This window comes from Panthera onca, chromosome A3, assembly GCF_046562875.1.
Source record: "Panthera onca isolate mPanOnc1 chromosome A3, mPanOnc1 haplotype 2, whole genome shotgun sequence".
Lineage (NCBI taxonomy): Eukaryota > Metazoa > Chordata > Mammalia > Carnivora > Felidae > Panthera > Panthera onca.
The window spans coordinates 40,868,318-40,881,321 of NC_138341.1; the positions used below are offsets into that span (position 1 = coordinate 40,868,318).

Here is a 13,004-nt window from a genome sequence, read left to right on the forward strand (position 1 = left end):
CTCCTCACCCAATAGCCTGACCATAAATCCAGAACCTGGTTATTATAGGTGGTGTGGAAGAGAGGAGACTGCAGCAAGGTCACACTTAGAAGTTTGGACCCATGTCAGATTGGTTCTGTGCCTCACAGTGGGATCCCATGAATGAGATCTGAAACTCCAAGGTTGGCCTGGAATTAAAGTGGGATACAGGGATAAAGGCCAAGGGCAAAGTACCTTATAATGAACATGACTTTCAAATTGATGCCATTCTGGAAGTTTCTATTTCTTTGGGCTCAGATGATCCCTCAACAGTTGTTAATATTTCAGTTAGCTAGGGCTTCCTAAGGACCTTAAGGCCTACTGTGTTCATCAAACCCAAAGAAGTGAATTTTCTTACATCCACAAATGCAGTCCTCAGGATCAGGTCTTTGACCCACGATCCTAGTGGCTTCAGGGATGGGTAGGCTGTGGTGGACCACAGAGAGGGAACTTGGTTGTTGAGGAAACTGTTGTACACCTTCTCCATTTCCTCAGACATCACCACAAGGCCAGCAATAGCTTTGTTGAGTGTCTCCAGAGAAGTCTGAAAGAACAAGAATGAGTAGGTGCCTTTCACAGATGTAATTATCAAGTGAGAGTGCCACTCATTTGTGTCAGCAGTACTGCCTTGGGCCGAAGGGCCCCCTTGCTCCATCCTCTCTGCACACTGTCTGTTGGGCCAGACTCTTCAATCTTTCGCCCATTTTTACAACACGTGACCATAGGGGTGTAAGGCCTGGGGGTGGGGGATGGTTCAGACTGTTAATGGCAGAATCCAATGAAGTAGAAAGAGGGAAGGAAGAGAAATATCCCTTGAAGCCTAGAGAAGTGGCTTCAAGAAATACCAACGAGCAGCTCTCCTCCAGGCTGAAGGAAAAATGGGCCTGATAGTTATTTGGGAACCATGGGGTTGGTAGTGGGAACTGCTTCTTACCACTGGTGATTTCTGCCCAGGGGCTTCCCATGGCCTCTGAAGTTACAGCAGAGAGGGGAGATTCTTAGGGGAGACCAATCTTTCAGCTGGTACCAGAGTCCCCTTGTTCTAGAAACACTTCCTTAAGACATGACCCTTGCCCTCCCCTCCCCACAACAAAAGACAGAGGCAGGCAGTAGTCCCGGGAGATGCTGGGCTGGCAGCAGCCCTGGGAAGTACAGGGTAATATTTGTTACTTGGCTAAAGACGAAGGTGGGGCATATAGATTGGTATGGTCTGCACGGTTCTGGTTTTGTGTAAACCACTGCAGTATACTGGGAAAATACTATAGAAGGATGTTAGAGGCCAAATTTATGTTGATTCAAAACCAAAATAAGGTCCAGGACCATATGCACATAGTTCTAGAGATAGGCGGTATGTGGATAAACAAGGTTAGTCAGCCTTCCATTCCTTCCATTCCCGTCTCTGTTCATGAGAGGCAATGAGTGGTAGGAAGAGTTGTTATTCAATCGCCCTTAGTTAGGGTCTGAGGAACCATTTGCAGCCTTGTAGAGCAAGGAGACCCTCAGCCAGGGCGGAAACAGCACTCCACCTTAGAAACCGAAAATGGAAAACGGTGGCAGAAGACTCACAGAGAAGACTTACAGAAGGTTCCAGAGAGGGAGGGATTAGGCTGCTAGGGTCTTCTAGGACTGGGCAGAGGTCAGGATTGGGGGGGGGGGGCAGGCCACCACCCCTCCCTCAGATAGAAGTGCTCGGCTGGGATTCCTGATTGCTTTGCAGGCTGCTTCTTCCAGGATTCCTCCTTTCTCTCCTTCCTGTAGGTGGATTCCTTCATTATTGGTACATAGTAATGTTTGACCAGAAGTCGTGACCACAAGGAGACCTCAGAGCCACACTCTTTCACTTGCACATTCAAAGATTCATGAAGATTTAGTATGTGTCAGGGACTAGGGGATCAAAGATGACTAATTTAACTAGTTTTCTTCTCTTTAAGAAGTTCATTGTCCTACGGGGGAGCCATCCCCATGGAGGGGTAATTACAAGGTAATTTGGTGAGGACAGCGATAGACACAGACACCCGAAATGATGGAGCCCTGAGGAGGGTTACTTAAGTTATCTGATGGGGGAGGGAAGGGCTGGTGTGTCAGGAAGACTTTTTGGAGGAAGTGACAAGAGGATTTGTCTGTCTTCAACTGGGTGCAAAGTCATGACGTGGAAGAGGCAAGACATGAGCAAGGTTCGTGTCTGTCATCTGAACAACAGTACTTCTTTAGTTTTAGCTGGGCACATAAGGGATTTAGCAATCTCATATAGAGATTGTATTTCCCAGCCACCCTTGCACCTGGGGTATGGCTCCCTGTCTCCTTATTAGAAAAGCAGTCTCCCAGTGTTGCTCATTGGCTAGCAATAGTTAGGTTGTGGGCTAGGGGGCACTGGGTCAGCTGAATATGCAGAGTCCCCACCTGGGGACTATGCTATCTAGTCCGCTCTATACCAGTGTCAGCAGGCCAGGTAGCCAGGTAAGGGGTCAGCACCTCCTATACAGAATGAGCCAGGACAGAGATGAAGCTGCTAGGATGAAGACATCCAAATGCAATGGCCAAAACAAGATAAAAATTCACTTCCCTCTCTGCTAACAGCCCTGAAGAAGCCCTATGGGGCAGATATTTAATCTTGCTTTGTGAGCTCATCCAGGGATCCCAGCTGGAGGGCTGGCTCTTTCAGCCTCGACAGGGAGCTTGCCCCCTAGCCCACAACCTAACTATTGCTAGCCAATGAGCAACACTGGGAGACTGCTTTTCTAATAAGGAGACAGTCTTTGGCTTTAATAAAAGATTTGCCCCAGTTGTCCTCCCCGATCTTCTCACTGAGCCTTGACTTTGTGCTAGGTATTTGGTCCTTGCTTGGCAGCAAAACTTTTCTGGTTAATGCTCAATATTTGGTCTCTAATGGGTTGTGTGTTTTCCATATCAAAGTAATGCACAGCGAAACCAGGGAGGCCTTCAGCTGGCATTATAAAGGCAAGGTTATCCAGAGTATTCCTGAGCAGAAGGCAAAGGCCCAAATAGTTGTTCTCAAATTTTAGTTGCAGTGAGTCATCTGGGGGAGTTTACTTAAAATTCATAACCCCAGGAACTTCTCAAGGAATTCAAACTCAGGAGGTCTGGAGTGGGATCGGGGGATCTACATTTTGAACATGCAGCACAGCCGATTCTATCTCAGGCATTTTGTGGCCCACACTTGCAGAAACTCTGTTTTCAGTGTCTTCATAAAGACTGTTACTACCTGCAAACTAGACATTAGGAACAAGCACTGAATCTCTCTGAGATCCAGTGAGATCTCTTCAGAGATCCAGAGAGATTCAGTGCTTAGGTCCTTGATCAAAGGTCTAGAGTCAGTGCTAATCCTAAGGGCATGAGTTAGGATCATGAGACTGGGGATCTATAGTGTCACATACTGATGAAGGCATTATTAGAGAAAGGGAACAGACTCGTTAGAGGAGGGTACGTACGTTCAATTTTAGACAAGTTGCGTTTGAAAACTTATTAGCATATTCAAACAGAAATGTTGAACGGGAATGGAAAACTCTTATTATGATAATTTCTCTACAAAGCTTTGGTACCCAACAGCAATGCTGGCAGGAGCACTCATACATGTATTAACTTCAATAGCTGGTTAAAGCGGTCCACTTCTTGTCCGAGAACGGTAGTCAAAGAGTTAAGGCGTCCTTGGGAATCCTTGGTGAAAAGGCTCTCAGATGCACTCTCCATTTCTAGTGTTTCTGAAACACACACATGCTGATTCCTCAGATCCATTATCATTGATTTCTGTCCTCGTAACATTGCTATTGTAACACACTTATCTTAACTTTTAAAAAGCCAACTTCTGGGGTGCCTGGGTGGACAAGCGGCTGCCTGGTGGGCGAGGGCCATCTCTGAGACCAGAGGTGCAGGGACCCTGAGTTTTCTTTGCCATGCAGGTATGTAAGCCCCCCTCTTCTCTGCACACCGCATTGCATCTCAGAGAGACGGGGGTTGGAGGGGGAGAACGAAGGATGAGGCAGACTAGCATTTATCTTGTTACTGAGCATTACTCAAAGGGACTGACTCAGTTATTAGGCCCATGGTTCAAGCTGGATTAAAAATTTTGCTCTTCCTTTTCCCTATAATCTAGCAAATGGAGGCTCATATAAGCTATAAAAAATGAAGGACCAGCATTTCCCCTGCATATCTGAGTAGTGTTAGTGAGTGGCTCTGAAGTATATGTACCAAATTCCTTCTGAATTTGCACTTCCACTGCTATAGAAAAATCACACAGCACTGTGGGTTGGTCCAGTCTTGGGTCATCCCATGTCCCAGTCTCCTATTCCAAACCCTCAGTTCTCTTATTGAACCAGTCATATCCCTGTCCTCTCAGCCTCAGCAGATGCATTGCTTATTTCAGTGAAAGTGTAAGTTTTATTAATCTTGGAGAGAAAAATCTCCTAGGTGTCAGTGGCACTCTATGAACCAAGTACACCGTCTTCCAGCCATCCGTCTCTGCATCCGTTTTCCAGCCAGTTCTCTATCTTATATTTGTTAAAAATTGCTTCCTAAAATAACTGACTCAGTTTTCCTCAACATTAACAGAACTCTCTACTCAGGAGGTATTCTTTTGAGGGCCTGTTTTGGGAGGAGATAACTGGTTTCTGAGGTTGCACCGGCTTTTTTCTTCTGGGGGGGGGAGGTCTTCAGAGAATTTGCAAGAATCAGTCTCTGGAACTGTGATGTTATAAAAATATATATTTTTGTCTTTGCCCCAGGTTCTTCCTGGCTGGAGTCTCCAAACCCTTGTAATTTCCTAAGTAATAAGAGTAATAGGAACATCATTTTTTATAATATTTATTTGGCCTTGACCCCAGCTCCTGGAAGAGCTCCTGAGTGTTAAGAATGAAAGGAGCATCTTTCATTATTCATAACATAAACCTGACTCTATGTTAATGAGGTGACTTTGGAAAGCCCTGAAGGGTGGGGGGCTCCTTGTCAGGGGAACCAACCATGTGATTAGAAGGTTGGAACTTTCAGCTTTTCCCTCTGACTTCTTGGGAGGGGAGAGGGGCTGGAGGTTGAGTTCATCACTAACAGCTAATGATGTAATCAATCATGCCTAGTAATGAAGCCTCCATAAAAACCCTAACTGAAGGGGTTTAGAGAACTTTTATGTGCCAGGAGGGTGGCATACCCTGAATCCATGGGGACAGAAGCTCCTGCACTTGGGACTCTTCTAGACCTAGCCCTAATGTACCTCTTCATGTGGTTGTTTATCTGTACCCTTTATTATATCCTTTATAACAAGCTGGTAAATGTGTTTCCCTGAGCCTTTCTAGCAAATTATACACCTAAGAAGGGGTTTGTGTGAACACCTGATTTACAGTCAGTTGATCAGAAGTATAGGTCACAACTTGGGACTTGAGATTGGCATCTGAAGCGGAGGGTGGTCTTGTGGGATTGAGCACTTAACCTGTGGGGTCTGTGCTAACTCTGGTTAGTTAGTGTCATAACTGGATTGTCGGATACCCTGTTGGTGTCCAGAGAGTTGGAGTGTTGCTTATGTAAGGGAAGAGCCCACATACTTGGTGTCAAAAGTGTTGTGAGTAGGAAGAAACACAGTTTACTTTTATAGTAGACTTAAGAAGTGTAAATCTACCGTCACTGTAAGAAAAGTGTGAGAGCACATCTCTGTGATCTTTCGGGAAGATAACTTTACTCACCAGAAAACAAGATGATATTAATTTAGCCATTTCTCTTGAATGGAGAAAAAAATGAGAGATTCTAGAGCAAGGCTGTCGAATGGAACATTTTACAATTTGGAAATATTTTTTATCTGCGTTGTCCAATATAGTAGCACTCAAAATGTGGCTAGTGCAACAGAGGAAATTAATTTTATATTTTACTTATTTAAGTAGCCACACGTGGCTAGTGGCTACTGTCTTGGGAAGCACAGGTCTAGAGACATGAGGAAGTTCAGGAAGGAGTCTAGGTAAAGTTACACGGGGCTAGAAACCAACTTGCTCCTCATGCTTCTGGAAGTTGGGTTGTTGAGGTGCTCAAAGTTTCCACTCTATAAATGGAGAGCTCCATGTCAGAAGCGCTCTCTACATAAAGAAAAGTCTATGTAATAAAGCAGATTTGGACACCTGCTCATCACTCAGCTTTCTGAGTTTATTCCTAAAAGTCCTATGATATACAGAAGCCAGGGAGTATTTGTTACCTGGAACTCTGGTCTGGACTGAAGCAACAAGTTCTTGGACAATTTCATCATTGCTTTTTCCCTCTCCACCAGAAGATGACCTTGGCTGAACCTCAAGTATGGTGTTGATTAAAGTGTTGGTCTCTTTGTACTGTAATGGTGGAAAGAGACAGAGCAGTGAAGACTGGAATTCTCAAAAAATAATGTGCAGCACAGTTTACTTAACATAAATATAATGGCAACTGTCAAAAAAAGGAAAATTTTCTGTTGAAGATAGAATTGGTAAAATGTACTCATTCAAAATGCATAGTACAGATGACCCTTGAACGATGTGCAGGTCAGGGGCATTGCCCCTCCTGGCCACTTAGTTGAAAATCCACATATAACTTGATTCTTCAAAAACATAACTAATAATAGCCTACTGTTGACTGGAAGCCTTACCAATAACATAAACAGTTAACATATTTTGTATATTATATGTATTATGTACTGTATTCTTAAAGTAAACTAAAGAGAGGAAAATGTTATTAAGAAAATCACAAGAGAAAATGTTTATAGTACTGTAGTGTATTGAAAAAAATCTGTGTATAAATGGACCATGCAGTTTATGTTTAAGGGTCAATTGTACATAGTGGTCAGTGTGCATTTAAACATTTTTGGTTGAAAAAGAATCTGAATGTTTTTCATGCCACCTACCTGTATACTTAAAATGGTTAAAATGGTGAATTTTATGTTATATACATTTAACTCCAATAAAAAATGAATAAAATTTTTTAGCTAAAAATGAAGAAGAAATAATGAGGATGCGGTTTTGGAACATACTTTTATTTAAATAACATTTTTTTCAATTAGGAAAAGTATGGGGTGCCTGGGTGATCAGTCAAGTGACCTACTCCTGATTTCAGCTCAGGTCATGATCTCATGGTTCGTGAGATGGGGCCCTGTGTTAGGCTCTGCACTCTCTCTCCTCTCTCTCTGACCCTCACCCCACATGTGTGCTCTCTCCTCTCAAAATAAATAAACATTAAAAAAGGTATTATGGTTTATTACTGAAGATTTAGAAAATACAGGAAAGTATAAAGAAAAAATATTCATGATCCTGCTTTCCGGAGATATTTATAATTTTAGTTTCCCCCACTTGGATATTTTCTCTGTATATGTGCTTGTAGTTTAAAAAATTGAGCCCATACATGGATATTACTAGAGTGTATTATGCTAAGCAAAATAAGTCAGTCAGAGAAAGAGAAATATCATATGATTTCACTCATATGTGAAACTTAAGATACAAACAGATGAACATAAGGGAAGGGAAGGAAAAATAAGATAAAAACAGAGAGGGAAATAAACCATGGGAGACTCTTAAATACAGCGAATAAACTGAAGGTTGCTGGAGGGTATTGGGTGGGGAGATGGGCTAATGGATGATTGGTGGGGGCGTGCCTGGGTGGCTCAGTAGGTTGAGTGTCCAACTTCGGCTCAGGTCATGGCTCAGGTCATGATCTCCCAGCCCCCTGTGTCGGGCTCTGTGCTGACAGCTCAGAGCCTGAAGCCTGTTTGGGATTCTCCCTCTCTCTGTGACCCTCCCCCACTTGCACTCTGTTTCTTCTTATCTGTCAAAAATGAATAAACATTAAAAAAAAATTTAAAAAAAGGAGGACACTTGTTTGGATGAGCACTGGGTGTTAAATTTATTTAAGTGATGAATCACTAAATTCTACTCCTGAAACCAATACTACACTATGTGTTAACTAACTTGAATCTAAATAAAAAAAGAAGAAAAAAATTGAGCCCATACAATTTATGTAGATTCATTCTTTTTCAATTTCATGAACATTATATCACTGAAAAATCTTCATGAATCATGCTTTAAGTGACTGTGTGACTGGTATGAAATGTGCCATAATAATTAATATAGTTGTTTATCTACTTTTTTTGGACATTTCTAGTTTTTAGATTTTATAAAACGCTGAGTAGAATATCTGTATACGAATTTCACCCACTATATTTGAAATTCTTTTTTTTTTTTTTAATTTTTTTTTTTTAACATTTTATTTATTTTTGAGACAGGGAGAGACAGAGCATGAACAGGGGAGGGGCAGAGAGAGAGGAGACACAGAATCTGAAACAGGCTCCAGGCTCTGAGCTGTCAGCACAGAGCCCGACTTGGGGCTCGAACTCACGGACCGCGAGATCATGACCTGAGCCGAAGTCGGCCGCTTAACCGACTGAGCCACCCAAGCACCCTGAAATTCTTTAAATGATATATTTCCAAAAGAATATATTTTTAAAAATTATTTATTTATTTTTGAGAGAGAGAGAGAGAGAGAGAGAGAGAGAGAGAGGCAGAGAGAGAATCGCAAGCAGGCTCCACACTGCCAGAGTGGAGCCCAATGCAGGGCTTGAACTCAAGAACCGGGAGATCATGACCTGAGCTAAAACCAAGAGTTGGAGGCTTAACCAACTGAGCCATCCAGGTGCTCCTTCCAAAAGAATATTTTTAAACTGAGTATTACTACATTGATTTCTAAACATTGTACCAATTTATACTGCCAACAATAGTGTATCAGAGGACCTATCTTTGCAAGAACTAATATTGTTGCTTAAAAAGTCTTCAAATTTAATAGGCAAAAAGTTTCTCATTGTTTTGCTCTTCTTGGAGGGTTATCAGAGTTGAGCATTTTAAAAATATATTCATTGGTCATCTGTATTACATCTTTATAAATTATTTTTGCATTTTGCACACTTTTGATTTTTAGTGTTTTTATGACTGATTTATCAGATGTAATTCTATGATAAGATTAACATTTCCCCCCAATTCCTTTGTGTTAAAATACAGGTAATATAAAAATATCATCTTAGCTATCTTTAAGTATACAGTTCAGTAGTAAATACATTAATAATGTTGTGCAACCATCACTACCATACATCTACATAATTCTTTTCATCTTATAAAATTGAAACCCCTTATCCATTAGACAATAACTCCTCATTCCTCCCTTTCCCTAGCCCCTGGCAACCACCTTTCTACTTTCTGTCTCTGTGATTTTGACTATTCTAAATACTTCGCATAAATAGAATTATACAGTATTTATATATCACTGGCTTATTTCACTTAGTATCATGTCCTCAAAGTCTATCCATGTTGTGGCATACTGCAGAGTCTCCTTCATTTTTAAGGCTAAATAATGCTCCATTGTATGTATATACCATTTTTTGCGTATCATCTGTCGATGGATACTTGGGCTGCATCCAAGTTTTAGCTACTGTGAATAATGCTTCTACAAACATGATGTACAAATATTCAGTCCTTTTGGGTATATACCTAGAAGTGGAATTGCTGGATCATATATTAATTCTATTTTTAATTTTTTGAGGAATCACTACACTACTGTTTTCCACAATGGCTCTACCATTTTACATTCCCACCAACAGTACACAAGGGTCTCAATTTTTCCACATCGTTTCCAATACTTGTTTTCTGTTATTTTGATGGCAGCCATACTAATGGGTATGATGTTTTATTTCATTGTAGTTTTGATTCGTGTTTAACTATGATTGGTGATCTCGAGCATCTTTTCATGCGCTTATTGGCTATTTGTGTATCTTCTTTGGAGAAATGTCTACTAAGTTCTTTGCCCATTTTTGAATCAGGTTGTTTGTTTTTTGTTGTTGCTGTTGAGTTTTAAGGAATTCTTTAAATATTCTAGATATTAACCCCTTATCAGGTATATGATTTGCAAATATTTTCTCCTATTCTGTGGGTTGCCTTTTTGCTTTTTTTTTTTTGTGATAGTGTCTTTTGACTCATAAAATTTTAAATTTTCATGAAATCCAATTTGTCTGTTCTTTCTTTTGTTACTTGTGCCTTTGGTGTCATATTTAAGACATCATTGCCAAATTCAAGGTCTTGAAGCTTCTGTCCTTTGTTTTCTTCTAAAGTTTTATTGTTTTAGGTCTTACACTTAGGTCTTTTATCCCTTGAGTTAATTTTTATATATGGCATTAGATAAGGGTCCAACTTCATTCTTTTGCATGTGGATATCCTATTTCCCCAGCACCATTTGTTGAAAAGACTGTGCTTTCCCCATTGAATAGTCTTGGCACCCTTGTCAAAAATTATTTGATCACAAATGTGAAGGTTTATTTCTGGACTCTTTATTCTATTCTATTGGTCTCTATGTCTGTCTTTATGCCAGTACTACACTGTTTTGGTTGCTAGAAGTTATACTGACTTCTGCCTTTATCCCATTGTGGTTGGAGAACACACTTTGTATGATATATGCCTTCTAAAACCTATTGATACTCACCTTGTGTTCTAACATATGGTCTTTCCGTGTGGACAGTTAACTTTTCAGGTTTCTTTTTTGTTGTTTTAAAAATGCTTGCTTTGTCATTACTCTTAATTTTCTTATATTTTTGAGATAGTCATATCTATTGGCTTTTTCTAATGTTTGTTTGTAATGTTGCTATGCTTTTTAGTGTATAGAAATTCCTATTCCAAGGTTAGTTAAATATACAATTTTCCTAGATTTTTCTTCTATTCAGAAACATGGTATCTTTCTCATGTATATTTGCTGGAACCTTTCTATGGCTCTCACACAGGTCTTGTGAGGGCAGTTCTTTTAGTTCTTCATGTTTAGATGCCTGTGTACAAGCACATATCCAGAATGTATGGAGGGGTGTTCCATGGGATTGCCTAAAGTCTTCCCAATCTATCCCTCCCCAATCTCTAGTCCTTGGCTTTGAAACCTCCGTCATAACACTCATCATCCACTTACCTGAAAGAGGGGCCTCAGGACCTGGGATTTTAGATCATGAGTGTTAAAATTATATGCTGCATGATAGACATCCTTTCAAATATGACTTTTGACATAGACATATTCATTAGGTCCTAAGCACATATGAAGTTATTTACTTAATGCTATAGTTAAATAGTTTGGTTTCCTTGCTCAGTGCTAATAATTAATATGGCTTTTCTATTTTATTTCTTGACTTCTTGGTTGGCTAGAAGAGTCCTTAAGTATTTAGTATAGCCAGTCTGGCATCCTTCATATATACATGTTGGCCTGTTCTTGGATTCTGGCTTTTTCTTTCATACAGCTTAGGTCTTCTACCATATCTCAGATGCCAAAACACATTGTTTATTTACATATTTTTTTGTTTTTACAGCAGATGATTTGCAGAGGGCAAGTCTGTATCTTTTGGATGGTGTTTTCTATCCTCTATCCTTCAGTATGTTTTCTTCCTCCACATATTTACTCAACCTTTGTTGGTTTTTAACGTTCATTTGTTTTTGAGAGACAGAGAGAGACAGAGTGAGAGAGAGAGAGGCAGAGAGAGGGAGACACAGAATCTGAAGCAGGCTTCAGGCTCTGAGCTGTTAGTACAGAACCCGATGTGGGGTCGAACCCACGAACCATGAGATCATGACCTGAGCTGAAGTCGGAAGCTCAACCCACTGAGCCACCCAGGTGGCTCTGTCCCTCTGTTGGTTTTTCCTTTCCATTTATTCAGCTTCTAATGAGAAGAGAGATAACAGAGATATGTTTGTGCCTAGACAGAGACAGTCTATACAGATGGCGCCTGACTTATGCTTATTATTTTCTTGGGAGGCACTTTCTGCCTTGTATCTCCAATTGATATGCACAGGCCAAGGTCCAATTTTCTTTACTAGTTTCTAATAAGCATCTATGTAAGTATAGTTTGCTGGACTGAGGAAGGAATCATTTCTGTCTTTTGTGTAAAGACTCTGTTGATGACAGGCAGAATTATCTAGCCTAAATCAGCTAATCAAAGAAAAGAAATCTGTGGGCTCATACACTGGGAAGGGAACACAAGTCACATGGGCCTCAGGCATGAATGGACCTAATGTTTTCTCTCTTCTACATGCTTTGTAGTTTCTCTCATTCTTTCTTATGGCACATGAGTTGCTTCCATGTGGTAGGGGGAATGGGTTGGGTGTCAACGGTAAGGCCACAGACAGCTACACATATATAGTATTCTAGCCAGTGATTCCAAAGGAAAGAGAAAGCCTTCCCCCATCCTAGCATCTATACATACTATGTCTTAGGGAAGAACTCCCTCTCACCCAACATGGTCCATGTACCTGCTCCATGGACCAATTTGAGTGACGAGGTGATGGAGTGCTGCCTTTGGCCAGACCTGAGTCACGTGTCCACTTCTGAAGGTAAGGGGTCTTACCAGAATTTCATGGAATGAGGAAGGGGCTGTTGTCCCAAAGTAAAGAGATGGGAATAAGGCACATAATATCAGAAAAATGGGGAAAGGGAGGCTAGACAGAAAAGCATACCACGGTGTTCACTACCTGCTTGCTGTCTCATTCTCAGTCATTCTGAACCAATGGAAAACACAAAACTATACTCCTAGGTGTGCATTGCCAAGAGTGTTACCTCTACCAACAGTGTTATATTTTTCACAGGATGCCGCAAGTCTTACTATATCCACACTCCCCTTTCCCTTCTTTCACCCCTTGCCCCAGGCCCAACCCACTCCAGAGCAAACAGTCAGATATAAGTAAATATTAACACTTGGTTTGGTCACTTCTTTTTCTTCCTGAAAGTATACTAATGAAAAATAAGACATTATTGTAACTCTTTGCTGAGTAGCAAAGCAATTTTAATGGTAGAAAATCATGACATAAGGTGTCAGAGCATTGACCTCCTGGAGTTTTTTTCTGAAGTTCCATTGTTGTTTTGTGTGGATTCATTGATATCCAGGTAGATCTCGCCCTCTAACACTTGTATGGGCAAAATTTAAGTTGAAAAGGAAGATGATTCCCTTTAGCCTTGTGAGCCAAACC

At 40.8% G+C, this 13,004-nt stretch overlaps 1 protein-coding gene across 1 annotated transcript in view; it reads right to left on the bottom strand.

Moving 5' to 3' along the window:
* Positions 1–13,004, bottom strand: part of DNAH6 (dynein axonemal heavy chain 6) — a 244,563-nt gene that overhangs the window by 9,157 nt on the left and 222,402 nt on the right. Inside the window, exons 71-73 of the mRNA XM_078444658.2 lie at positions 6,206–6,335; positions 3,610–3,737; positions 377–562 (exon numbers count right to left, since the gene is read on the bottom strand). Of these exons, the coding sequence (XP_078300784.2) occupies positions 377–562; positions 3,610–3,737; positions 6,206–6,335 (444 nt within the window). The remainder of the gene's footprint in view (positions 1–376; positions 563–3,609; positions 3,738–6,205; positions 6,336–13,004) is intronic.